Source organism: Aristolochia californica, unplaced genomic scaffold (assembly GCF_029961685.1).
Source record: "Aristolochia californica isolate CCGP_79_NKW_82.1479 unplaced genomic scaffold, dmAriCali1.0.hap1 SCAF_1, whole genome shotgun sequence".
NCBI lineage: Eukaryota > Viridiplantae > Streptophyta > Magnoliopsida > Piperales > Aristolochiaceae > Aristolochia > Aristolochia californica.
In genome coordinates, this window is record NW_027181770.1 from 169,385 (window position 1) to 197,179 (window position 27,795).

The following is a 27,795-nucleotide window of genomic DNA, read 5'->3' on the forward strand; positions in this document are numbered from 1 at the left end:
AAATGAGGTGGGATCTGCTGCATTCGTTGAAGCTTGAAATCTTGGTAGGGTATTTGGATGCAGTATTCGGAATGAAAATGGAGTAACATTGACTAGGGTTTTTGAAAGACGAATTTTACTTATTTGACACCAACTTTTGTTGAATGAGACATATTGTAGCAAAAGGGGCATAATTAAAAATCGGCAAATAAGTTAGATGCACCTGTTTTTATTTTAAAATTATAAAAATAATTTTAACTTATAAAATAGATATTAGTGTGGTCGTTATAAATTAAATAAAGAAAATAATACTTCTGTAAAATAACATGATTTCTCTAAAGAGGAATGGTAGATTCTTCAAATTTTGACTTCCCTTTGGATGCTTATCATCAAGAAAATCAAACACACGTTAACAAGATTGTGTAATAGAAGTAGACTCTTGCATCTTTCTCAACTTATGTATTCTTATTCCCAAGGAAAAATCTCTTTCTTTCTCTCTCTCTCTCTCTTACTATTTTACCACATCGAGACTCAAGTATGTAGTCCTACCCAATTTTTTCTATTGTTAAATATAGAATTTTGAAGACCAAAAAAACAAAAAGAGGCAATAAGATAGGAAATAGGAGAACCAAAGAATGTTAGTATCAGATGTGAAACTCTCATCAGGGATGAAAAATACTTAATTTCTCTTTTATTAATCTTGTAGAGTTACAATTATACATCAAATGATCCATATCCGTCTACTATCTAACATAATTACATATGTCCACACTAATACACCCCTCAGGCTAGTTGATACAAATTAAGCAGGCCTATCTTGATACACAAATACACAAAACCCCTATTATTTAATGCTTTTATAAAAATATCACCAAGTTGTTCTCAAGAGTTCACATATGGAGTAGCGATTTTTCCACTAAACACTCTATCTTTGATAAACTGATAATCGACCTCAATATGTTTCATCGGTTCGTGGAAAGCTAGATTGTTGGTCATAAAAATGGCAGCTTGATTGTCACATCTCATCTCCATTAATGTCAAAATTGAAAACCCAATCTTCTCCATTAAATTTTTCACCAACAGAAGTTCACAAGTAGTATGAGCCATCGCCATATACATCATTTTGCATTGGACCTAACCATTACAATTTGCTTCTACTCCATCTCACAAGATCGCTTCCAAAACGTATGCAAAAGCTACTAGTAGATTGTTTATCAAGTAAACCTTACATAATTTGCATTAGAATAGCCTTCAATCATAAGATTCATTAATTGAGGTTTATGCAATGATCCATTCCCTTGAGATTATTTCAAAAACCTCATGATCCTCTAGATTGCATCAAGATGCACCATTCGTGTAGACTCCATAAATTTACTAATCATACTAACAACAAATGAAATATTTGATTGTGTGACAGTAATATGCAATAACTTAACCACATGCGCTAATTAGCTTTATTCCTTAAGAGTGGACTCATCTCACATTATAAGTCCACCCTTGTTCAATTGAAGTATTTACTGGTTTGGCTTCTAGCAGTTTAGTTTCTTTCAAAAGATTTGTCGCATACTTTCTTTGAGTCAATATTACCTTAGTCCGACTCTGAGCCACCTCAAAGCTAAGAAAATAACTCAAAGTTCTTAGATGCTTGGTCTAAAATAATTTCCTACAAATGACATTTCACATCGGCTAATAATACTAGTGTACAACTTCATACTAAAAGATCACAATGGCTATGAAAAAAGTCAAATTTCATAACAACCTTATTAGATTTATTAAACCACACCCTTGATCTCTATTTGAGATCATCCATTGTTTTCCAAAGCTTAGAAATCTTATGCCTCTACCCCTTCAGCAACATACTCAGACAATTGATCCATATAAACCTCTTCAGTCAAACTTCTATAGGAAAACACTACATTTTTTATTAAAAATAATAAAAATTAAGATATAGACCGAGTTAAGTTGCACCTGTAGGAGCAAAGGTCTTGTCATAATCCACACCAAACATTTAGGTCTACCCCTTCATAACCAACCTAGCTTTATACTTATTTATGGTACTATCAAAACTATACTTCAGCATATAAACCCATCTATAACCAACCACAGCACCGCCAGTTGGTAACTTGCACAGCTGCCAAGTACCTTAAGACAACAAGCTATTCATCTCCTTACCCATGGCATGTTTCCACTCGTTGTAAATCATCACTTCTTACATAGACTAGGGAAGAAACAAATAACATAAAGATGAGACAAAAACATAAAAAGTAAGAAGACAAATGAGAAAAAGTAACAAAGTTGGACAATGGATACCCAGTAATCCATTTGGATGCAAAGTAGTAGGAAGATCATGGTTAATTATTTGGAACTAGAGAAGAGCTTAATTGAGGAGCAATCTAAGGAACGAACACCGGTATAGGTTGATGAAAGGGAGGGCCAAATCTATTAGGTTTAGTGAGGAACAAACCTAGAGGGGGGGGGGGGGGGGGGGGGGGGGGATTTGCGGAGGTGGTGTTAGACATACCATGATTTTAGACTATTCCATATTTTGTTCTCTGCATAGATTTTCTTTTAGTGACTAGATCATAACACTTGTACCTTTTTTAAGTTCTAGAATAGCCAAAAAACACACTAAGCACATAGAGATGGTTTTTCATAAGGAACTCCAACCACTTGAACAAAATAGGTATAAACAAAAACTCTCGAATGAAGATCAAACAAACAAGAATGATGTCTTAGAAGGTACATAATGAGGACACCAAGGACATGCTTATTCTTTTATTAAGCCACCCATTTTGTTGAGGGATGTACTTATTTGATGCAAAATCCTATATAAGGAACAATAAGTAGAAAATTGAGAATATATAAACTCCAATCCATTATCAATATGAAAAATCTTAAGGAACAACAAATAGTTTTAATTTCTTGATGAAAGAAAACAAACACATCAAATACTTCAGATTTGTCTTTTAACAAATAAACAAACAACACCCAATTATAATCGTCAATAAATGTAACCGAGTAATGAAAACTAGACGTATTCGGAATCTAATATGGATCTCAAACATCAAAATCAAAATCAAAAGGAAGGCATGTGAAAGGAAAGTTTGCCTCTAGATGGAAGTCCAAGACAAAAATGTTAGTCATATGATGGAGTAGAACTGGCCAAACCAACATGGTGAGAACTAGAACATGTGTCAAAGTGGTAAAGGCCCCCTCTCTCATTACCTGTATTAATCTTCCTTGTCGATTGTAGATCTTGAAAAACACAATATGAAGGATAGAAAGTGATGGACAAATTTAATCAGAAGTTATCTTACTAATAGTCACCAAATTTGGGTTAAAAAATAGTCTAACATAGATTAGTGAGTAAAAAAATCTTGAGTTTATTAGTTGTAAATAGACTTACTAACTTGGCTAGTTATTTTGGGATGAGCATTGGGCTCAATTTCACATAGTATCAGAGCAGATACTCATAGGTGGACCACTTAAATTGTCCACATGAAAAGCCACAAAAGAGGCCTACACGTGAGGGGGAGTGTTATAAAATAGTCTCACATAGATTAATGAATAAAAAGATTTTGGATGTATTAGTTGGGAAATCTTAGCTAGTGATTTCAAGACGAACCTTAGATCCAACTTCAAAATTTTTTTGGAAAAGAGAGAAGATAATAGATACTCACAATGAAATAGATGAAAATTGACTTATTACCTATCATCTCCTATTAGCAGGAGTAATCTTAAAAGTAGTCATACCTGAATGTGCAAAAAATGTATTTGTAGTGGCAGAAGAACTAGGCTAGGAGGTCCATCTCCACTTGGTCGAGGCATCCCAACTTTTCACTTTTCAAGCAACTTTAATTACTCATCTTTGAAAGTATTCCCACTTCTGGAACCCTCTGAAGCTCCAATCACACTGTTATTCACCAAAGTGGGTTTACCAACTCTCTCCCAACACTTAGCAAATACATGACCTTCTTTCCCATTGGCATTGGTGTAACATGTTTTGTCATAACTCTAACCTCTACCACCATGTCTTCCACGACCATGACATCTACCTCTATTGCCTCTTCCATGTCTCTAGGAGTCTCTATTTGGCCACTGTAGGAAAAGAAGAAAGAGTTAAACTCTCTTGGGTTGGAGACTAGGGCACTTGATCACCAACTTTATTTACTATAGAGTTGACTCGAATGACGGCATATATAAGCACCGTTCAAGATAGGAATATCAACACATGATAACATCTATGCCCTAACATTCTCGAACTTAGGTTTGAGCCCATATAACACCACGCTACATCAACCTCTGATTGTTGTGCTTGCAACTGAGTATCATCAATAGAGTGCAAATGATAACCTTGAAGCTCTAATAATAAATTGTTAAGTTTACTAAAATACACAGTGATGCTCCATTGTCTTCTTTGTATAGTAGAAAATTTCAAGTGATCCTCATAAATTCTGGACAAATTATTTTTGTGGGAGTAAGCTGTCATTAGTACCTCCCAGATTTTCTTGGCTGTATTAAAAAATACAGCTTGATTCTAAAAATGTTGTTCCATACTGTTTATAAGCTATATCATCAACAAAGTTTTTAAGTTTCCCCTAGTTTAAATTGTTAGGGAGGCCTGGAAAGTCCGAAAGACTCAGTATTCAGTTTACATAAATCGTGTGAGATTACACTATCCGACCCGTTTTGGCTCATATATTCAGGAACAAGGAGTAACTTTCAGAAGCAAACTCACGAACGTGAAAAAACTTTCCTCGAACACATCATAGATAGTAGAAAAAAATCTCGATTAAACAGTTCGCTACGGTATACTTGCTATTGCTCCTTGCGGATCGGGCAGTTTCTCAGCACCAGTCTTTTGTCACAATTTAAAGCCAAAAGTAGATAAGATTTTTCAACAAAGAAGTAGACAATGAAAACGACAATCAATTATCGATACAATGAGACTTGACAAATGGTTTGCTTTCCATCACTGTAAAAGTGACGGAGACTCCGCCGATTCTGCAAGATTTTGATTGAAAAGTTAATTGTACCTCGGTGGTATAAGCAGCTTCCCCAGTAAGTAGAGACTCCTGAGCAACACCAGCCAAGGGATCCAGGGACGACCACCTGTGCCTGCCTGACCAGTGACCACATTCCTCTTTCCAGTAAAATCTCCCAGTAGAGTACATCTACGTAAACTCACCAACAGTTCGGGCACCAGAAAGTCGCGTTAATCTAGTTTGGGATAGGAAGCATTGACAAGGGGACCTCACAGATTTGACAGTATGAGGATCTCAAAACCCCGTAGAAAAAGGCTAGTTTGTTCTTTAGTTACCCACTTGCTGGTCTGATCTTCTTTAGCCATGTGGTCCTGATTGCACATGATCAAGACGACAAATCCACATTAATGGCATAGCCTATTTTGAGGTCATTAGAGGCTCACCATGTCGTGGTTAATGGCTACATGTTGAGCCTTTTTGGTGTCACGAATAGTGGTTTTATTTTATCTTTTAAGAGTAGAGTTGGTAATTTTAGAGGTAATTTAAAAAAAAAAATTCATCATCCGTGCTGGTTTTAGAGTATAAGAAAAAAATTGTCCCAGTTTCTCTTATAATGAAAAAAGTTTGAAGTAGGCCGAAAAATGAACCAACAACACAGCCCTCTTTGTCTCCACTTGGCCTTTTACTATTTAATTAACTCAGTCGATTCATGTGCCAAAACCAATGCAAAAGAATCAATCTGAAATCTGTTTGCATTTAGCTAAAAAGACATGAGGGATGTCTTGCTAACTATCCCGCTATGAACAAAGACAAACATCTGTGTCCCGCGACTAGAACATCTGGCCATCTAACTGCAATAATGCATAGCAAAATGTCTGTTATCGCAAAAAAATTACAGATGTTTGGTCCCCTCAATGAACAGCCTTTTGCCTTCGTCCCCACGCGCTTTATCAATAATTCAACCCGGACGTCATGTCGAATATGTAGCCTTTAGATCGATCAGTTTTTTAAAGCTCCGGTGTGCCGGTGTTTCTCTTTCAGAAAACCAAATTTGGTGGATGAAGTAGTTCAGTTTTCGCCTGTTACGTCTGTTTTTGGAGAGTTTGTTAAGATTAAGATTAAGGTTAAGGATGGTGATGCTGAGTGGACAAATGCTTTTATCATTTATAAACCTCAAGTGATGATTAATGGTCGGTCTCTCCGGTCTCAGCTTCTCTTCAGCTATGTCTATCATGCACGCGCAGATAGTACGGAAAATCGAGTAATATCAGAATATGGGAAATTATGGTTTAAAGCGAAAGGCTAGGCTCGCCATGATATCTTTGTAGGGAATTTCACTTAAATACCTATTTAAAATAAAATATTTTTATAAATACCGACGTCATCAAAATATTTCTAAAATTACCTAACTTTGACCGGTCAAATGCCTATGTGTGCAGTAGTCAAAAGCGACACATAAGCTTTGACTGCTTATGTATTGCCACATCATCAGTGCAGTAAACATATATTGACACGTCATTTGCCATGTCATTATTTTACCACATCATCTGCCACGTAAATTGACACGTCATTAAATAAAAATTAAATATTTGTTTTTAAAAAAATAAAAAAAATCAGATATATTTTTAATTACCTAATATCTACAATATTGGACATTTATCTTTGGGAAAAGTAATAAATGTTATGTCTCGAAGCCTAAAAATTATTTTAAAGTTTAAAAATATAATTTATTTATATAATTTTTATCATATTATTTACAAAATAATAAATTATTAAAAATCTATATTAGTTAATTAAAAATTTTACAACACCTTTTATTATCAATTAAAAATATTTATTAACTGAAAAAATATAAAAATTTTACTTGAGTTTAAAAAATAAATGTATCAGTACACTTTTTATTACCTTATATTTAAAATAATAAGTTATAAAAAATCTTACTCTTACCATTTTAACACCTTTTTATTATCGATTAAAAATTATTTTAATAAAAAATTTTGAAAATTTTAGTTTTTAGTTTAAAAATCAAATTTATCAATATATTTTTTTTCAAATTTATTATTACCTTATATTTAAAATCATTAAAAATAAAATAAATAATTAATTAATTAATTTAGATGAGGAGTAAATTTTCTTCAGTTTTTCTTTTTATATTATTGATTTAGATGAATTTTGAGGTTAAATTCCGTGCAAACCCTCACGAGATATAACTCTTCCAATAATACAGAGTAGGGGTTTAACGGCTTGTTGCATGCGCTAAATGCAATCGTGCTCCCTACGAAAGTGGCATTTTGTTTTCCTAAGCTTAATTTTGGTTCGATTGTTGTTTTGCTAGGGACTAGCAAAGATTTAGGTTTGGGGGTGTGACAAATGCCATATTCTAACATGAGAACTAAGTTAATTATAATAGAATAACCTTTATAATTGTGTTATAGGTGGTTATTTATCAGTTTTCAAATGAAATGAGCATTTATTGAATTTGGCATTAATCACTGTCGATATTGCATATTTTTCTCTCTTGAATTATATTTCATTGTTTTTAAGGTTTATTTCTTCCTGAAATGCTTTTTATAGATTTAATTATGGAATTTCAGGAGAATTTTGGTGGAGAAGGAGATATTTACCAAAATGCCCTTAGTGAAATGGAGGTGATTTTTAGGTCAAATCGTTTTAAAATAAATAGGATGGTATTAAAGGAAAGAGGGCGTCGAATGAGGAGGGCGAGACCCGAGAGGGGAGACCCAGGAGGGGAGACCCGAGAGGTCGAACCACGAGGGGGAGCGTGAACAAAAAACAGAGTATCGACCAAAACAGAGGAGCACCGTCCACCGAAACAGGGGAAGACCTGAGAGGAGTTTCCCACCGTCGTCCACCGCCGTCCAGCAACCGAGAACAAACCCGAGGAGAGCTCGAGAGAGTCTCCGTCGAGGTGAGTTCGACAGTCGTCGCTCACCAGGCCGAGAAGTGATCCGAGAGGGCTTCTCCGGTGCCAACTCCGCTTTCCGACCATCCTCCGGCGTCGGTTATGTATTTTCGACCATTCCCGGAGCGATTCCGACTCCGACCGAGACTCGAGAAAGCCGGTTAGAGAACTTCATCTCTGTTTCGTTCTTTGCCGGATGTAACCTCCGTCCGCCGGCTTCTATTCGTCGTCGCCGGCGTCGTCTCTACCTCCGGCCACTCACTATTGCTACCTGACGTCACAAATTTCGAGAAATTGCTGCACTCGTGAGAACGAGTTGCTGCCCGAGCGAGAGGAAGGAGAAGGGGAGTAATCCGTCATTTTTGAATTTAATTTTTCCATAGTTTGAACTTAGGTTTTGAATGTTTATTAAATGTGATTTGATAATTAATGTTTATTGAATATTTGTTTTCCCAATATTGATTAAATTAAATAGTTAGGGTAGGATTATAATTTAGGTTGGATTTTGGTATTTTAATCCGATTTCTGTCTTTCACTCTATGCGTCCGAGAGGGGCTAGATGCAAGGATTGAGAAATCTGATCCGTGGTTACGTGGCGCTCGAGAGAGGCACGAATCACAGTAAAATCCAGAGTTGATAATTTTAGTATCATCACAATAGGAAATTGATTATCTGCATTCTATTGTAATCCGATCTCTGTCATTAATTCTAGGCGCCCGAGAGGGGCTAGACGCAAGGATTGAGAATCCGGATTCGTGGTTACGTGGCGCTCGAGAGAGGCATGTATCACGGTAAAATCCAGAGTTGACGTTTCCTGTTGTGGAAGTAGTTAACCAGATGATGGCTTGATAATTTAGGATATAATTAGTGTTTAGTTTAGATTAATTCATCATATTTGGTTAGGCTAGTTGACTGAAGAATACACAAAAATTCAGTCCTCCCTGTGGATATGACCCTCGCTTCCCGCTAGATTACAAGAACGATTCGTACGCTTGCGAGGTATTAAAGCCGATGTAACTAAATTTTGCATCACCAAGTGGCGATGAGAGGGCGAGAGGAGAGGAGAGGAGGCCGAGCGGCGGCGGCGAGAGGGCGAGAGGAGAGGAGAGGAGAGGAGAAAGATGAGAGGGGACACATAAGGTATTTAAAATAACTTATTTTGAAAAACAATGCGGTGGAATACGGTGAGGATTATTTTATTTTTTTAATGACGTGTCAGCTTACGGGGCAGATGACATGGTAAAAGAATGATGTGTCAGACGACGTGTCCACCTATGTTTACTGTATAGATGACGTGGTGACACATAAGCAATCAGTCAAAGCTTATGTGTCGCTTTTGACTGCACACATAGGCATTTGACCAGTCAAAGTTGGGTAATTTTAGAAACATTTTGATGACGTTGGTATTTTTAAAAATATTTTATTTTAAATGGGTATTTAAGTGAAATTCCCATCTTTGTATCATGTCAGGTCAGAGGTGGGAGTTCCACTCTCCTTGCTCGGAGTTGAGTTTCCTGCACACGATCACCGGAGCGAGACACTTCGTCTCAAGTTGAATACCAAAAATGGATTACATAGAATCAGAGATCAAAGAGTTATTGGTTTCTTCGTAGAATAGGATGATCTCTACTATTTGTTTTAGTTGCTTTTTCTGGAGAATTTCATTAATTTGCAGGGCTGCACAACACGGAAATTCATACATTATTAATCTTTTGTATGAATCTCGTAAAAGGAGCTCCAGGAAACCATCAAATGTTCTGTAAATAGAAATCGTAAACTCGTCAGTGCAGTGTCTGGGGACCCAGATAGATGTTTTCATCTCTTTAAGTAATTAAAATTCGCGCAACGACAAAGTTGTTCGAGACTGGTCCTACTCGTACCATCTCACTCATAGATAATGCACTCGTCGACCTGCAGATTAGATTACTGCCTTGAACTGAGTTTGGGAGTCCATGAATCAAAAGCTGCGCGTCGCAAAAACGGTGGAGTTGCCTGGCATCTGCGTGAGGTGTTTAGTGGTTCGCCTTGTCAGAAAATGGAATCAATGAGCAGCTTGGAATACCACTTTCTGGTTTGCTGTTCTTAGATTTTTTTATTTTATTTTTTTATTTCTTCCGCCATTTTACAATCAGAAGAGTCTACAGTTCACACCAGTAAACTCTCCAAATGGCTTCTCCGACTGAACTCTCTCGGCAGAGACGACATTGTGGAGTAAGCGAAATGTAGAGGATGGTTGAGCTGATCAAATTTTAAAACTGATAAAATGAGATGACAAGAAATTCTAAGTGATGGTGCTAATAGGAATGATGCTACACGGGGGTAAAAATAAATTAACTTTTTTTTTAATTGTTAATTGAAAAAATTGTTAACTGTTAACTGATTAATCTCTACTGATAACTGATAACTGATGGACATCCCAATTTCCCTTCCACTCCTCCCCTGTTTTAATGTGAAATTTATTATATTTTTAAAAAAATAATAACATAAATAACCAAAATTTCAACTTAATATTACAAATATCCAACTCTAATCGGTAATCGGTAACATAATATATAATCAAAGGTGACATGTAAGATTTTACCCGGAGCGGTGGTGAAGTATGCTCTCCCACCAACCCTTAACCCTGCTTTGGAGAGTAGGGGATGCCCTCTCCTCTCTGTCATTGAGGAAGAGAACAATTTTTTTGATTAATAATGTGCTTGGTCTGCTTCGAAAAACCATTGATTAGTCAGACCAACGACTTAGCTCAGGATACGGTAATAACATTATCTAACTTGCGCCGCATACGCGTTGTTGTCAATTAGTCAACGAGGACGCGTCATGAGAGTAGGTCCAAGTCAAACAAGAAACATTGCCGACACGAACAACCTCAACCGCGCCCAGTTTCAAAGACTCAAATTGCCGAAATTTGTTAATCCGGAAACCAAGACATTTGACCTCCCTCTTGTATTCCCAAGGGGTAATGTAGTCATAGCGGCGTCTTTGAAAAGGGGATCGTTGTGCCGTGGGTTCGCCGCTGTTCTGCGTTCTCAGATTTGAGAGGCAACGGAAGCAGACCGAATTAAACCGTTATTTTTCCTTCCCGAGAACGATCCGCGTCCTCCGATTCTCCATTTCAGGATCAAATCCAAACATTTACTGCGACGAGAAGGCGACGAAGCCATGGAGGATTGCAGACCCCTCGGCTTTCTGATCGGACTTCCCTTCGCTCTCGTCTCCCTCATTCTGGCTCTTGTTGGTGCAGTCATTTATGTTCTTGGGTCAGTAGATTCTTTTTCTTTTTCTTTTTCTTTTTCTGTTCATTCGCTTCAGATCATAACCGTTTCTCAATCGTTCAATTGATTTCTGTTCAAGATTTTGTAAAACGAGAGTTTAAATTTAAGACTCCGGTATTTATTTGTTTATTCGTTTCTGATGACAGGACTATATTAAGTTGTCTATGCCCTTGTTGCATCTGTTGCACGGGACTTGCGAATTTGGCTGTCGATCTGGTAAAGCTTCCGATTAAAGTAATTAGATGGTTCGTTGATTCGATTCCTTGTTGAAGTCGTGGGAGATGCTCTCTTTTTTCTTTTGTAGATCCAAGTCCTCATCTTCCAAATTGGTTAGATTCATTCTAAATTAGACTCCACGGTTGTGTATCATTCTTCTTGCTATTTTCATTCTGGAGCGTGTAGGAAATAAATTTTAAGAATGATATTAAGTGTTCTTTCTTGTTTCATTCAAGATAAGCGTAGTTTGAAATAAGCGTGAACACATTTCGGTGGTGGAGGGAAACGATTTCGGACAGATTTCAGTATTTAAAAGATAGAATTAGACTGATTGAGTTCAGAGTAATGCCATCTGGGATACAAGTTTGTTTTCTTATGATGATTTTTATACATAAAAAAAAAAAATGTCAATTTCCTAGTGATCACAGAATGCAATAAGGTAGATACTTGAGACTGATAACAAAACTCTATTCCACTTCTCTTTCTCATAATGGAATTTCCTTGTCCAGTGGTGGAGCATGGGTTAATCTTCTTCAATCTAATTACTTGGAGATTAGCTCTCCTTTTTTTAAGTCATTAGAGAGGATTTAGGTCATGATGCGCCATGGGACTAACAAATGTAAAATCCTTCCGAGTCTTGGTAAATTGAATTTTTTTTATTGGGCCTGGCAAAGTTCATTTTAAATTGAATCCATTTCGATTGGGCCACTTCGCTTGGCCCCAATGAAACATTTATGCACATTAGCAAAGATAGGCCGCTTATTGGGCTTACCGTAAAATTATGCACTGAAAGCCCCAGTCTTTTTCAGTTTAGGCAACTAAACCAAGCCGGACCTGTACACCCAACCCAACAGTTAAAATTCACACGCTTGTAGATATGAGCCCAAGAAAAAGTCCGCATTTTTAAAGGGAAAGTGAATAATCAGCTTCTTTTTATTACTGCATCTTTTTTCAGTTAAGTTTGGAAATTCGAACGCCCTCCCGAAATTAAGATTTAAGCAGAGAGCTTTTTTAATAAATAGTTAACACACTGTCAATTTGTACAAATCTTCGGAGACAAGGTCTGGAACTTTCCACAGCCTCGCCACTCTTCCAGACAAATCTCTCTTTTCCGCTCTAAAATTCCTCAATCAATGAGCTTCAACAGAAGCCATTGTTAAAGCTACCGGGAAGAGCGCAATCGCAGCGTAAGAGAATTAGCTGATAGCGCAGAAGCCATTAGAGGAAGATGGGTGTAGATTATTACCGTATCCTTCAAGTCGACAAGAACTCTAAAGATGAGGATCTGAAGAAAGCATATCGGAAGCTGGCCATGAAATGGCATCCGGATAAAAATCCCAATAATAAAAACGAAGCTGAAGCCAAGTTCAAGCAAATCTCTGAAGCGTATGAGGTTGGTCTTGGATGATATTCAGTTTTTTTTTTTTTTCTTTTCTCTTTTGTGTTAATTGTATTATGACCGCTGGCTCCTGCAATCCCAGTTTCTGTTCTCTGCACTCAAGAGCTTTCTCCACAGTTATCCAATTTTTGTTATCCACTTTAAAGATTATCTTGAAAGAACTTTCTTTTCCTTTGCTAGAACTTAACTACTCCCTGCTGTTTCAAATTAAGACGTATTCTATTTTATTGTTATTTTTGCCCATCGCTACTAAAACAATTTCGTTTTCCTTTCATTTTTCTTATTTATTTACTCCGTACAGTTTGAATTTTCTAATCCTTCTGACATAAAGCAATTTTTTTTTAACTTTCAAAACTGTAGGTCCTCAGTGATCCCCAAAAGCGTGCTATCTACGATCAGTACGGTGAAGATGGTCTCAAAGGTCAGGTTCCACCGCCTGGTGCCGGGGCCGGTGGCCCTGGCGGAGCCACCTTCTTCCAGACTGGAGACGGACCCAACGTGTTCAGATTCAATCCTAGAAACGCTAATGACATATTCGCAGAGTTTTTTGGGTTTTCAAGTCCAAGTCCATTCGGCGGCATGGGAGGCAGAGGGGGATCGAGGTTTCCTGGTGGGATGTTTAGTGATGATTTCTTTGGATCATCTTTCGGGGAAGGTGGTTCTATGAACATGAATCAACCACAGAAAGCGCCTCCAATCGAGAACTATTTACCGTGCAGCCTCGAGGAGCTTTACAAAGGAACTACCAAGAAGATGAAGATTTCAAGAGAAATTGCTGATGTGAGTGGGTAAGTTGTATTTGCTGCCCTAAGCTTCATCGTTTGCTTTCCGTTGCTTTTCGGATTTGGATAGCAGTTTATAACTGCCCAATTGGGTTTTTCCAGTTGCAGCAGAATAGTTTTTGGAAAATTGTGTGTTATAATTATTGATATTGTCAAGGAATATTATTAGAGAATTAAGCGTCGTCCTTATTTAGACGACTGTAATTTCTTAGCTTGTAGACTCGGTTGCTAACTTAGTTTGCTGTGCTTTGGTTTGACTAATTGATCCCTTCCATTCTTTATTTGCAACCGTGTCTTCCCCCTTGTGCTTGATTGGGTTATTCTGTCTATAATATGGTTCTTTTCCTGCTGCTTATTTGTTCATCTAGATTCTGGAATTTAATTGTTAGCTTAGTGACGTATGCTTGTCTTTTTCTCTGTTTTTGCTTCTTCTTTGGGGAAAAATTCTACTTTTGTTTTCTATTAGATTTCTCTAGGCCTTTCTATTCACTATTTGCCGTTGCAAGTGTGCATTTGCTGCAGAAAAATAAGCTCGTAAGGGGAAATCTTTATGCCATCTCTAAGAAACTAAGAAGCTTGAAAAGGAGAGCTTTGGTTGGAACCAAGGAATAGTTTTAGGATAAACAATGTGACTTGAGTTGTTTTTGCTGTCTGTTGTCTCGTTGTTTAAAGCTTGTATGCTCAAATTGATCATTATTAGTAGTGGAACGCTATCTTTCCTTAAATCTTCCTAGCCGATGAAGAAAGGATCTCTTGTTATTGACATGTTTCCTTACATGTCTGAGCTTAATGTGTGCAGGAAAACTATGCCAGTGGAGGAAATTCTGACAGTTGAGGTGAAACCCGGTTGGAAAAAAGGAACAAAAATCACATTCCCGGAGAAAGGAAATGAACAGCAGAATGTTATTCCTGCTGATTTAGTTTTCATCATTGATGAAAAGCCTCACGATGTGTTCACAAGAGAGGGGAATGACCTAGTGGTTACCCAGAAAATATCCCTGGCGGAAGCTCTCACAGGCTATACAGTCCGTCTGACAACACTTGATGGCAGAAAACTAACAATTCCCATAAATAATGTAATTCATCCAACTTACGAGGAAATTGTACCCAGAGAAGGCATGCCAATACCCAAGGAACCATCCAGAAGAGGGCATTTGAGGATAAAATTCGATATCAAATTTCCTTCAAGATTAACTGCAGACCAGAAGGCAGGGATCAAAAGACTCTTGGAGCCATGAGAGATGCACTGTTACCGGCTTTCTTGTGTAAATTCTGACCATTAAGGTGTAAGAGTTGTAGTTAAAGAAAACAAAAACAGGAAGAGGTGGCGTTTATCGAACGGAATGTGCTGGTTTGGGCGAGAGGGACTCATTTTATCTTGTAAGGTTGTAGACAGTAGTTAGAAATTTGTTGTTTCGGTCTCCCATGCTCAAGAACATCATGGTTATAATATAGAAGAGGAATTTCGATTTATGAAAGAATTGTTTCGTTACGTATCCCAGAATTGAATGAATCGTTGGGTTGCTTGGTGAGATCTGAGCTTGTCTTGCTCGGTAGCCAAAATGGCACCGGAGCCGGTTGTAGTATAAAGCATGAGGTCCTCGTCCGACTTCGAACAAGACTGCCCGAATTAAATCTGTGTAGTCTGGATCACATGGTGTATTGAAAGCAACTGTTACTCTGAAAAAGAGCAGACGAAGTCGTCCATGCAAAGCTCTTGGTTTTGCATTGAGTCGATGCCTTGAACCACTTTTAACGCAATAAATTATCCAATAAAAAAAAAACACAAATGGTTCTTCAATAAGGTTACGAATAATCTGCAAGTTTGGTGGGGGCAAGTAAATTTCCCACTATCCACATATTTCTTTGTTTAACACTAACTTGCCATCTTTATTTTTCCTTAAAATTTGCCATTTTATAAGAGTACGAGGGCAATGCGAGGCCAAGCGTTATACAGGAAGACTCAATGCCGCAGCTTGTTAAATTAACAACAGAATTGCAAAGTCTACAACACATCCGACTTTTGATGCTCGCTCCATAGCATGCATCTCTGCTACAGGAACTGCAAGGATAGCATATTCAAGGTTGGGAGGTGGCTGAAACACAGAACAGGGAAGCAGAATTCCAAAAATAAATTACTTTTTTTTTTTTTTTAATCAAAAACAAGGGAAGGTGAATTTAACAATTCCTCTTACATGATATGCACCGCTTACTTTTCTTCCCCTCTGCTTGTAACAACAAAAAACTGTACATCCGCTCGATCAGCCTGTATCCTTCGAATCACATGCGAAACTATCACACAGTCACCCATTGACGATTCTTTGGTTGCTTCGGCAATTTAGCAACTATCTTTTGCCTATACCACAAGTCAGTCGCTATACTCTGAGGACAACGATGCACTGCCTTCGTCCTCATCCCCATTCACCTCCCCTTCTCCGAATCCATTACCATCTCCATCCTCATCTACATCTATCCCATATTCATCTCCAACGTCCCCATCACCTTCATCTCCGTATACCTCTTCATCCCCATCTCCATCAACATCAGCGTCTCCATCACCATCCTCTTCTACCTCTTCATCTCCATCCGCATCAACATCTTCTTCACTGTCATCAATAATACTTTCCTGATGATTCCCGTTGTACACAGCAGCTCCATAATCAGAAGTATAATCATTTGGCCCTCGATCATCATCATCATAGTCATCATCACCAGATGCTTGACCGTTTTCATCAGATTCAGACATCTCTCCACAGTTATCATTATCACCCCTCTCTTCCACATACATCCTACCAGTCTCTTCCCATTCCTCTCCTCCTGAGCTTCTTGGTGATTCTCTTACATCATTCTGTTTAGAGGGACCAGCCACATCAATGAACTTATCCAATGCCATCTCCTTTTTCACTACCTTATTCTCTGACCTTGGCCGCCTTCTAACCGTTCGGAGACCTCGCCTGCGCCCACGGGAACGCCCACTGCATCCCTGCTTTAGAGCAAGCTTATCACCAGAATAACCCCTTGAACTACGACTTCGACCCCCACGACTTCGGCCTCGTCCACGACTTCGGCCTCGTCCACGACCACGGCCACCACCTCGTCCACGTGCAGAGCCACTATGTCCACTCCCAAGATCAGTCCAGTTATAAACATGTTGGTAATGAACTTGGTTTGGAGTTTCAGTTTGTTCAAGCTCTTGCACATTCTTAACAACAGCATATCTTGATGAATGAAGTTTCTGAGAAGAAAAAGAAAAAAGATAAAAAGACAACCAACTATCATATGAAGACTGCAGAAGAGTGATGCTGGGAAATGAGAAACAAAAAAACCATTCATCAAAAACCACTAGTTCTCAGCTTGACAGATACATGCCAAGACCAGTCACCTTACCAGCTGTTTGGATGATAAAAAAAATATATATAATTGTGTTCCAGAATGGGCAAGCTATTTATACTTCATTGAGCTGTGAATCTAAAAGTCAAAACCAGACGAGGGAAGAAAACACTGGCCATTGGAGCTCTAATCATCCAGTGAGCAAATACATGATCAAGTTGACTCCTAAAATCAGAGACTACTTTCCACAGTAATTTCAGTATCAAAAACTAGGTTTGGCTCGTAATAATTTTCTAAGATGGATGCTGAGTGTTATAATGCAGGAGCAGCCTTTAACTATACACTGTTAATGTCATCCTAATATATATCTGAGGTTGGTCCAGCTAATACATATTTAAAATTGGTCTAACGGAGTTATCAGATGACATGAAGGGTCAAGTAGCCCTTCCTTTCTCCGGACCTTTGGATGGAATGGACTTGATATCTGCTGAAATCAATGTGGTCCTAAACAGGTTAAGGCTCTATCACACTCATTTCTCAGCTCCATTAAGGTTCAAGGTTAGTCACAAACTATCATATATATATATATATATATATATATATATATATATATATATATATATATATATAGATAGATAGATAGATAGAGAGAGAGAGAGAGAGAAAGAGAGGGCTGATCCAATACGAAAAACCATTTGGTGTGAAACATGGAGAATGGTTATCTCAGCCGTCCGATCATGATCAGATGGCTCAGATAGCCGTTTTGTATTTTTTCACACCAAATGGTTTTTGGATCAGCCGAGTATGTATATGTATATATATATATATATATATATTCTAGATTAGATAGATCAAAGAAAAATTTATTAATGAAGTAAATTAAATAGGAAGGTTTATGAATAAGATATCAAATGTCAGCAAGCATCAGAAGACATTTAGAAATGATAATGATTTATTTTGACTCCAACATGATACTCACAATAAATTCTCCAGCATCCTGGTCTCTGTGAGCGTCTGCCTTCTGTTGCAGCATGTAAAAGAGAGCAGAATCAAGTTCCATAAGCCTCAATGCTACAGCAGCAGTAGTTGATGGTACCCATGGGAGTACATGAATGCTTCCAGGGGAAGAATAATCATCACCACCAAAAACTTGAGTTGATGAGCTCAAAAGCTCTCTAGTTGTCTCAAAGTATGATGACAGGTAGTCCCGTTTGATGGCACCCTCCAACTGAGTAATCAACTGCACGAGGAAGCACAAACTATCATATGATGAAGCAATTTAAACAAAATAACACGATTGTTAACTTTGCAATAGCAACCATTTAAAATTCTCCTAGAAACTTTAACAGAGCCAACAGGCTCTGGTATAAGAACCCAAATCAGATAGAGGAAACGAGCAATCAGGCACTTTAGAGCAAATCTTTGTGAATAATTAGATAATATAAACCTGAAAAATGGCATCCGCTGATGAGGCATAATTCAACTTTGAACCCCAAAATGTTCGGTAAGCTTCTCCCCAATAGGGTTGAAGAGCTTCTGTTGGAATAGACACCTGTAGAAACAAAACATGAAATGTAGAAAATTGACTATAATCAGAAAAACACTACTTTTTTTTTTTTTGCCTTTTCAAGGGAAAAAGCTTAGAAAACCACAGAGAATGTTTCACCACATAATGACACGCCTACCCACCTCAATGAGAGCTAGCTGTGCCTTGAGAATTCGAAGCCTCGCTGGAAGGGATGACTTTGAACTGACTTGAATTTCTGAGTCAGAACCCACATTCCTTTTCTTTTCACATTGAGCCACATGTTCAGAAAAACACAAGTCCAGTTCACAGCTTCCAAAAGTGACATGGCATGATGGGCAATGCTGATCATCAGAAATATATATATCATGGCAGGACTCACAAGTAACCAATAATTCAGTGCATCTTTTTTTTCCATATTTCAAGGCGCACAATACAGAAAGATTAAAACATTCTTTCCATAACCATTTATGCAGATCTTGGTACCTCTTCAAGGCACCACTTTTCTCTCTTACATTCCTTCCAATCTCAATCTTGAACGATTTTGACTTCTCAATTGGATCCAAAGTAAGGGCACATAATGTACTGCTAGGGCTATCGTTTCCATTAGTATCTGGACTTGAAGTTTCAGCAGCTTCTGTTTTGATAGGGGCCCCAGAAAGCTCCACAGATGAATAACAAAATTTTCTTCTTGAAGTTTCTTTGAAAGACGTTTCAATTCTTTGCAACATCGAATGCAAATGAGACTCCCTGATCCCACGTGTATCCAGAGAGGTTATGAGAGCATCAAATGCCTAAAAATACATCACATGTCAAAAATAGTAAAAAAGAAAGGGCACAACTAAACAAGCATGGGAATAAATGGTAAAAACAAATAAAAGGCTTCATATTTGAAATACCTCCTCTGAATCAATAAGCCTCCAGAAACCTTCCTGTGACTCAAAAAAGATCCTCCCAGAACCAGGATCATTTTTAGAGGAAGTAACAAACAGCCAGTAACGATTCTGCCTTCTATCCTGACCTAGAGGCAAAGATCTGTAAACGTACATCTCCTCGGCTCTATGACCAATATACGATTTTAACTGTGCACGAGACTTTTCTGCTGCTGCATATCCATATTGCTGAACTTGAAGACTATCTGAACCCACAGTGAACTCTTGTACATGCATATTACTGTAGTTCTGGATATGAAATTGATCAAGAACAGAATCTTGCTTGATAGTTGAGGTCACAGATGCTTCATTCCCCTTATTTTCAAAACCTACAGTGGGGCTTTGACCACCACAATCTGCCGCTGCATTGATCATATTTGGCTCAATCTTGGCACCATTAATGGATGGATAATGAACCTTTGTTACAAACTCCTCTTTCATGCGCCTTTTATCTAATTGAGCCTCCGCCCACATCTGCTTTTTAAGAGCATTAGCTGCTTCTAAGCGCTCCTGCAGTAAAGTGTTTCATATCATTGCTACTTATAAGAATAGCCAAGCTTAGTAAAAGAAGCATACAACAACACCGAAAAAAAAGATTATTTACCTCAAGAACCATGCGGATTGAGTTGCCTTCAATTGCCACTCCAATTAACGCAACAAGTGCACTGAGTCGCTCTTCAACTGTTAGATCAGAATATTCCCCTTCCATTAAGCCCTGGACCCAGAGCTCCCCTGAGTTGCTCTCATCAATCTCAGTATCATCTGGGTCCAAATTGCTCACCTCAAGGGAATCAGCAACACAATTAACAGACTGACCATTAACAGCACCAGAAATGTTTTCATCATTATTGGAAGCTACCAGTGGAGTTATAGGAGAACCACCCTGCGCTTGTATATTTGGTGAAGAAGCTTCTATCTTAGTTCTATTTTCCTCACCTGGACCAGCCACAAGGTGTATGTCATCAACTTCAGGATCCTCAGCACCTTCACATTCGGAATCTTCCTCCCTTTCAGCATCATTGGGATACTGTTCCTTTTCGGGTTCTTCAGAATCCGAAAGGCCATTCTGAAATATTTGTATTTTCTCCCTGGCAGCTGAAAGAATTGCCTCAGCATCAGCAGGATCCTTCCGGAATGCAAGTCTCAGACAATAGGTTGAAGGGGCTGTTCTTTCAAAAAGAAGGGAGTCCCTAGAAAGTGCTGCAGCAATAGATGCCTCTGGTGTTTTGCTAGTTGTCAAGTCCCGCAGTCCAGATTTCTGAAGCAAAGAGAATAAATAAGAAAATCAATAGGAAATAGGGACATACATACACAAAAAGTAGAGAGACAAAAATTTTTTATTTCAGAAACAAAACAAGCAGCAACATTCACACCAAAACTGTGGACATAGGGCTCTTTTGAAGGGTAAAAAGTTGGATAGTTAAAGTGGCACCATTTTGGTTTTAAAAAACTCAAATAGGTTCTAAGCAAAAAATAGATCTCATTGACAGGCAACTGTCTGGCTACATACAGGAGATGCTCTTTATTATTTGGAAAACAAAAACATTTTTCAAAGGAGAATTTTACAAATGTGAATTGGCTTTCATTGGAGAAGCAATTGCATGGCTGGTAGAGTTTTGCTGTTACTAGGAGTCCAGTTTATCAAAATAAAGTGGTCGACACCAAAACCTGCCTCTTTCCATCTCCCACTTGTAAACTGATTTCATTTGCTTGAACTGAGAGTGAACCAACAATTTACAGGTTAAGCAATAAAACAGCCACTTCTTGGACAAATCCAACAACAAATATGTGTGATGAGATGTAAAATACAACATGTGTTCTGATTAGGAAAATTAGACAAGTTATAAACTGTTGTTCATTTAGTCTTTTTTTCTTTTCAACTTCAGTTTGTACAAACAAGTCACTTGCTCCTGATCTGTTGCTCAATTGGTACTTTTTAACTTTCTCTTAATTCTTTCTTCCATCTTATCTCATTTTTAAGTTATAAACTAAGATTTATGATGAACCTCAGGCTGGATGAGCAAAACAAATGATCAAGAAAAGGTCAAAAGAGTAATACAGAAAAAAATGTCAGATATATTATTATGTGATTTTACCTGAATCTTGTCAGCAACTTCCAATATCGTTAAGCCTCTATCACCTTCAAGGGATAAAACATGAAATGCAGCAAATTTTACAGTTCCAGGTGTCAGGCGGTGTCTGGATCTGCGATTATGAGTATAACCTCTTTCTTGCATTAGAGCAACAGCATTTTCCACAGCTGCACCATTACGTAAGGTAGAAATGATGTCTTCACCATCATGACCCTGCAAAAACAATCCTAAATAAAAATTGCACAAGAAGGATAAGGTCTATATCCAGAGACTTTTAAGATTTTCACCTCGTTGTCATCATGAAAATACGCCCTTTCCACACTCCTTTTCTTCACCTGAGGTCCAAATCCAGCTGACAGTGCAAATTGTCGCAATATTTCAGGCCATGTTGATGGACTTAAGTGACGCTGCCAGCTGCATATATCAAAACCCCATGCATATGCCTGATGCAAATACTAATTATGATGAGACAATAGAACAAACAAATTTTGCAGCCAGACAAAGCACGATAGTTCAAATGGGTCATACCCCTTCAACAATCTGGGGGTGTCCACCTCCAGGATTAGCAGCACTGTTCTGATTAGCTCCCAGCGCAACAGAGGGTGTTCTTGCGACATCCTCGATATCTTTTATAATGGATTTCAGAAGTGCTATATGTACTTCTCCCAATAACCTTGGATCCTGAAATTAAACATTATATATATATATATATATATATATATATAGATGTGTGTGTATATATAGATGGATAGGTAAATAGATAAATAGATAGATAGATAGATAGATAGATAGATGGATAGATAGATAGATAGATAGACAGATAGATAGATAGATAGACACATAGATAGATAGACAGACAGATAGTTATATAGAGATAGAGCATACAAGAAACATACAGAGCTGATGAACTTACATAATCATGAAATGCTTGAACAAACTCATCAAGAGTAAATGGCCAAAGCTGAAGTACATCAGCAAAAGTAATCAAAAACCTCCAGACCTGAGGTTCCACAACAAGGGAACAGGAAACAGCATGAAACACTTAGAAAAAAATAGCACATAAACTGCAGAGCTAACTCAACATAACCACACTTATCCACCACAGGAAAATGAACAGAAAATTAAAGGCAAAGATGAGGTACCATGAGAAGATTGCCAATATTTTCCTCAGAATCAGTCCAAGGTGGGATCTCAAATGGCTTTTTCAGCTGTACAGACTTGGGAGGGAATCTACTTAAGTTATCTGAAAACCAAAAAGTTTTGCTGAATAAACTGAAAGTGGCATGAGCTTATTAACATAAACCAGAACCATGGCCTGGAGGTTTTATGTGATACCTCTAAATAATTCAAGATTTTGGAGGGTGTCACTGTCGAGGGAAAGCATAGAGGGCAGCCCTTTGGTGGAAGCAGCCAACTCCATGAGCTCCAAACGCTCATCCTCAATAAGCTCCATAGATTCTCTAGCGATCCTTCGAGCAGTGGCCCTTTCATTAGCTGCTTTTAGTCTCGCTGCCTCTTTTTCCATTCTCTGTTCTTCTTTCAACCTCATTTTCTCAGCCTGAAAAAGGAGGCAATAAAATTGGTCACCAGGCATTAGGAGAAAACTTTCTAACTAAAGAAAATAAACTAACAGATTCTGTTGCACTTCTTACTCTAAGATTTTCTTTCTGTAAAACCTTCTCCCTCCTCTCATTTTCACGCCTCTGTTCTCGTTGAAACCTCTCCTCTTCTCGCTGCTTCTCACGCATAAATCTCTCCTCTTCCTTCCGCCTTTCACGATCATGTCTCTCCATTTCTTTCCGCATTTGATCTTCTCTCTGAAAAATAAAAAGATTCTTTTATGTGGCAGGTTGAAGTTAAGAACTTCTTACACAAAAAATCTTGATATAATTCATAGGAGTGAAACCTTCCGCCTCAATGCTTCCCGTCTCTCAAGCTCCTTCCTAATTCGTTTCTCATGGGCTTCAACTTCCTTCTGTATTTTTGCTTCATCACTCTGCCCACAACATCCAACAAGAACTTATTAAAAATCAATAACAATGGGACAGCAGCACCCAACCATCAAACTTTTGGGGTGTAACCACTAAACAGTTTCAACATTCAGAAGTGCAGTACCTTCCGTTTCCTATCCAACCGAGGGCCCTCCTCATGTAGGAGTAGCCTGTCAGATGACATAAATGGGTTTTCAAGTCCGACAGTGTGAGCAGCAAACTGAGCATCAGTCCCAATGTTGGGTATTGAGGTTTTGTGCTGAACAGTGTCATATTCTGTTGAACCAGAGGAGAAAATATGGCCTTGCCTGCCTTGGGTTAATACATTACTATTTGGCGGCTGACCTGGGTAAGCATATCCAGATGACAACTGTTCATTTCCATGCGGAAATGGGCCTCCAGCAGTTACTGCTGAAACCCTAGCAGCAGAGGTATCAATAGGAGAATCATAATAATGAGATGCAGCAACTCTCTCATATGAGTCAGACCTAACACTTGGCTGCTCAGGAAGAAACTGATATTCATGGAGAGCTCTTGCACCAGGCTGAGGGTGAGCCACATGAACATTTCCAATCAAGGGCTTCCTTCTTGCCCCTGAAGAACTGGGTAAATAAGAGTGTTCCATGTTTGGCAATAAGGATGATGACTGCAAGTATAAAGCAGAAATTAGAATGAGGCAAACCATAAATGACTTCATCCAAATGCATATGTCTTGAGCTCAGCTATCCTATTTAACAATTATTATTTACAACAAATATAAAACCCAATTCTTTATCACTAGAAACTTTTACATATGGAAAACAGAAACAAGTTATGCGTATACAATTTATGTTCATCTGACACCCTCTTTTCAATTGATGTACATGATCAGGTTTGCAAGAATAAGATGAGCAGAAGCCAAATCAAGTAATTCGACCAAAGCTGAAAAGAGCCTACATCAGTTCTCTATAAGTGGCAAAATACACTTGAAAATTTGGCTCCACAAAGAATAAGTTCAACTTAAGAAATCAACTCTTTAAAGCAATAGTCTGACAAAAAACAGAAAGGAGGGATAAATAGCAAACGTTGATTGACTATATCACCTGTCTCTCATATATTTTGCTATCATAAAGTCGTCCAGATTGCTTTGGTGGCACTGTAATTGGTGCTGCACATAAATTTTTAAAAAAAGATAAGTCATGCATACTGGTGTGGCATCTGCAACAAGAACAGTAAAGTGCTCTTAAAAATAAAAAAGTAACAGTTAAGAAGCACATAAAAGGAGATCATGCAGGATATTACATTTACACTAAACCACATCAAAACTAAGTCTACCTGGTAAAGAAAAAGCATGATTTGGAATTAACATAAGAAGCTGAGATTTGACTAATCTCTCTAGTAAGAAAATATTGATTATACAAACAGGGACAAGTGCAGATGTTTTGATAATGATGCTTTGTAGAACTAAAGCAAACTATTTATTGCCTGATGTCGAATGACTGAAAACACAGCCAATGACTTAAAGAAGTCTTTTGACACTTATAGAATATCAGACATGAAGCTTCCCTTTCCAACTCCAGTTAAGGATTGCAACAAACACAATCATACCCTCAACTCCTTTTGATGCCTAGCTTGCTGGTACTTCTTTATGTTCATTCTTGAGTAAGCAACTGCAAGATTCCATCTCCACACACCGTGGCGTATTATTATTTTCTCTTGAACTATTAGAAAAGTTATCGTTCCACTGTAATAGAGGCAAGTAACCCTAAAGCATGTAGCTAACAGACAGCATCCCACAATTTGAACAAAACTAAACAGAAGGAACAAGAACAGCATTGACTGCTTTATAACAGAAATCCAAGCGACGGTGAGATGCATAGCACTCCATCACAAACCTGGTACTGTTGGGATTTATAAAATTAGCTTGCCCCCAACTCCAATGAATCAAACACTACTTCTGATAATATGTACTTTTTTTGTTTTTTGGCCTCTCAGTTACCAAAGCAAGTTAAAGGGGCAGTAGTCAATAACTACAACTGTTCTCCACTTAACAAAGAGAGGTACATTGTCTTCTATCATCTTATAATCTTCGTGATGATGGATATAACTTGCACTTCTGCAACATACTCAAGAGTAATGTAAAATATAGCCAAGCAAACCACATAAAAATAATAACAGCAACTAATATAGTCATACCTATTGGGGCCCCAAATGCGTCTGGAGGCAAGGGATCAAACTCCACTCCAAGAATGGGGCCATCCTCCCTTAATGGTTCCCCCAACTGTGACTCAACAAAAGCAATGGCCCGAAGTTCGGATATAGACTGTGGCGACTCATAATACCTCTTCAACAGCGGCATCTCACCACCAATCCTAGGTACGGGTACGGCCGGTGACCGAACAACAAGCCTCCTGGTTTCCTCCTGAGCAAAATGGGGAGAACTGGAGCCGGACCCCACCTCCCCCATCATGGTATCGTTGGGCCCCACCGGGCTGGTGCCAATCTGCCCCGCACTATCCTTCCTCGGCCGCTTCGCAGGAGGAGCTTTGCGGTCTTTCAACCGTCTATGGCAGAACCACATCTGCAATTGCCGATCAGTAAGCCCTAATTTCGCCGACAGCTCCACCCGCAAGGTCTCCGACGGATACGTCGACACTAATCAAATCAAACAAAAGAGAACAGCAGATAAGAGGAATCAAAATCCACAGCAACACCACCCACGACAAAAATTGAAGAAAAGCCCACAAAATTCACAACTTGTAAAGATTTTAAAACCTTATTTATACGAACCTGCATATGTTTTCTCGAGAAGCTCCAGCTGAGACGCACTCTTCATCTTCCTTTTAGTGGATTTATCGCCCCCTTCTGGAGGCCGTTTCTTCTCCCCTTCCGAGGCCCCCATTGAAACGCCGGCAAACAAAAAAGAAAAAAATAACAAAAAAAAAAAAAACAAAGGAAGAAAAAAGAGCAGAAAAAGATGAAAAACTGCAACAACTATGGCATGAGAGAAGGGAAGAGAAGAAGAAGAAGACGGCAACAGAGGAGAAATCCGGGGTAGGGTTCGCTCTGGTATTGGTCTTGTTTTACTTGTAGGAAAGGAAAGGGAAGAATAGGAGAGATGTTGTTGTTGAATCGTGATGGCGTCGGAAAAGTAGAAAAAATGAGCGGTGAGATTTGTGGAAGAATAATAATAGGAGTAATAACAAACAACAATTATAATAAAAGATCGGAAGGAGGTTGTTTTGATTAAAGAGGAGAAAGAGATAACAACAGTCGATCGTATCCATCTCTCTTCTTTGTTTTCAAAACGTTACGTGATGTAATGTTGTGTAAGTCTTTTTTGTTTTCTTTTTTCGTTTTTGGGCAAGGGTAAGATTTAAGAGAGAGATCGGGAAGAAGAATTTGCCTTTTTTCTTTCTTTCGTGGGTGCGCGAGATCTTCCCCTGTGTTTTTAAGTTATGCTTTTTTTTTTTTTCCTCTAAATCTTCCCGCCGTTTTTATTCGCTTCACCTCCTTTTTCTTATTTTTTCACCTCCTGAATTGCGATACCGAAGCAAACAAATTTGGTACGGCGATCGGGTTCGATGACTTGAGTTTCCTGTCCTTCCTGTTAGTGGGACCCTTACGAAATTTCTTCGCATTCAATACCCATTTCTTTTCCTCGTAGAAGAGGACGATAGCCCACACCCATTTCATCCTCTCCTTTGATTTTGCTCATAGTCGCTGCCTGTGGGCCCCCACTAATTACAGGAATTTTAAATCAACAGAATTACATTTACGGGGGAGGATTTCTTTCACTTGTTTTCATTTTCCGGACGGAATAAACAAGGAAAAGATTTATGAATTCTATTAACTGCATCTACCAGATTTCCAAGTAAACAAATAATACCGAGAAATGCGTAATTGCCAATCACTTCTACTTTCACGATCAAAGCTACTGCTTTTAGAATGTTGACATGAGGACAGCACAGGAAATCGCCAATGGGTAATAATCCCATATGTGATCATAATTGAATCAAGAATCACAGAAGATCATCGGGACTCGGTCCCCTAATTCAGACTTACTGCAAACAAGACGGAGCAATGAAAACGAAGACAGACAGACGGTTGTTTCTGTTTAGATAATTAATTGTTAAGATTTATTCTGAAATTTTTTTACTTAAAAAAAAATTATGTAAATATTCTATAAATCCAATGATTGTATAATCCCGTTAATTTCTCATAATTCTTTCGTATTTATTCTGTAAATAAGAAAATATGACTAAAATTGAATTATTATTTTCGACTGGTCCTACTAATTAAACGAAAAGGATAAGGGCTGTGAACGTTATTACAATAGGATCTATCCATTGAACGAAGCTGCAAAAAAATAGTGGCGGGTTTTGC

At 38.2% G+C, this 27,795-nt stretch overlaps 3 protein-coding genes across 5 annotated transcripts; 2 read left to right on the forward strand and 1 right to left on the reverse strand.

Moving 5' to 3' along the window:
- Positions 1–10,829: 10,829 nt before the first annotated feature.
- Positions 10,830–11,633, forward strand: LOC137960758 (signaling peptide TAXIMIN 2). The gene is made up of 2 exons (XM_068808310.1): positions 10,830–11,147; positions 11,309–11,633. Exons 1-2 carry the CDS (start codon positions 11,050–11,052, stop codon positions 11,430–11,432), a joined length of 222 nt encoding a protein of 73 aa, XP_068664411.1. The 5' UTR covers positions 10,830–11,049; the 3' UTR covers positions 11,433–11,633.
- An 805-nt stretch (positions 11,634–12,438) lies between these two features.
- On the forward strand, positions 12,439–15,016 carry LOC137954864 (uncharacterized). Its single transcript, XM_068801766.1, has 3 exons — positions 12,439–12,771; positions 13,138–13,565; positions 14,359–15,016. The coding sequence occupies exons 1-3, from the start codon at positions 12,607–12,609 to the stop codon at positions 14,795–14,797; spliced, it is 1,032 nt and encodes a 343-aa protein (XP_068657867.1). The 5' UTR covers positions 12,439–12,606; the 3' UTR covers positions 14,798–15,016.
- A 393-nt stretch (positions 15,017–15,409) lies between these two features.
- On the reverse strand, positions 15,410–26,851 carry LOC137954019 (homeobox-DDT domain protein RLT2-like). 3 transcript variants are annotated; one of them, XR_011112585.1, is made up of 19 exons: positions 26,200–26,851; positions 25,606–26,064; positions 24,513–24,577; positions 23,555–24,076; positions 23,346–23,435; positions 23,092–23,256; positions 22,775–22,997; positions 22,582–22,682; positions 22,353–22,439; positions 21,968–22,120; positions 21,727–21,882; positions 21,443–21,652; positions 19,951–20,604; positions 19,314–19,856; positions 18,579–19,208; positions 18,337–18,441; positions 17,869–18,129; positions 15,755–16,794; positions 15,410–15,621 (listed from the first exon to the last, which is right to left on the reverse strand). XR_011112585.1 is itself a non-coding variant. In XM_068801630.1 (18 exons), the coding sequence occupies exons 1-18, from the start codon at positions 26,309–26,311 to the stop codon at positions 15,928–15,930; spliced, it is 5,403 nt and encodes a 1,800-aa protein (XP_068657731.1). In that variant the 5' UTR covers positions 26,312–26,851; the 3' UTR covers positions 15,662–15,927. The 3 variants fall into 3 exon arrangements, 1 of the variants encoding a protein (XP_068657731.1); XR_011112531.1 differs by having other exon boundaries at positions 15,410–15,655; XM_068801630.1 differs by lacking the exon at positions 15,410–15,621 and having other exon boundaries at positions 15,662–16,794.
- Positions 26,852–27,795: the final 944 nt, after the last annotated feature.

Bases quoted from the DNA above. Each gene is read 5' to 3' on its own strand.
- LOC137960758 (XM_068808310.1), top strand. From the start codon at position 11,050: ATGGAGGATTGCAGACCCCTCGGCTTTCTGATCGGACTTCCCTTCGCT. The intron at 11,148-11,308 runs GTCAGTAGATTC...TTCTGATGACAG, and splicing joins GCAGTCATTTATGTTCTTGG to GACTATATTAAGTTGTCTAT.
- LOC137954864 (XM_068801766.1), top strand. From the start codon at position 12,607: ATGGGTGTAGATTATTACCGTATCCTTCAAGTCGACAAGAACTCTAAA. The intron at 12,772-13,137 runs GTTGGTCTTGGA...TCAAAACTGTAG, and splicing joins AAATCTCTGAAGCGTATGAG to GTCCTCAGTGATCCCCAAAA. The intron at 13,566-14,358 runs GTAAGTTGTATT...TAATGTGTGCAG, and splicing joins GAAATTGCTGATGTGAGTGG to GAAAACTATGCCAGTGGAGG.
- LOC137954019 (XM_068801630.1), bottom strand. From the start codon at position 26,311: ATGGGGGCCTCGGAAGGGGAGAAGAAACGGCCTCCAGAAGGGGGCGAT. The intron at 26,065-26,199 runs GTTCGTATAAAT...TGATTTGATTAG, and splicing joins TCTCGAGAAAACATATGCAG to TGTCGACGTATCCGTCGGAG. The intron at 22,683-22,774 runs GTATCACATAAA...TTTGGTTTTCAG, and splicing joins AAATCTTGAATTATTTAGAG to ATAACTTAAGTAGATTCCCT.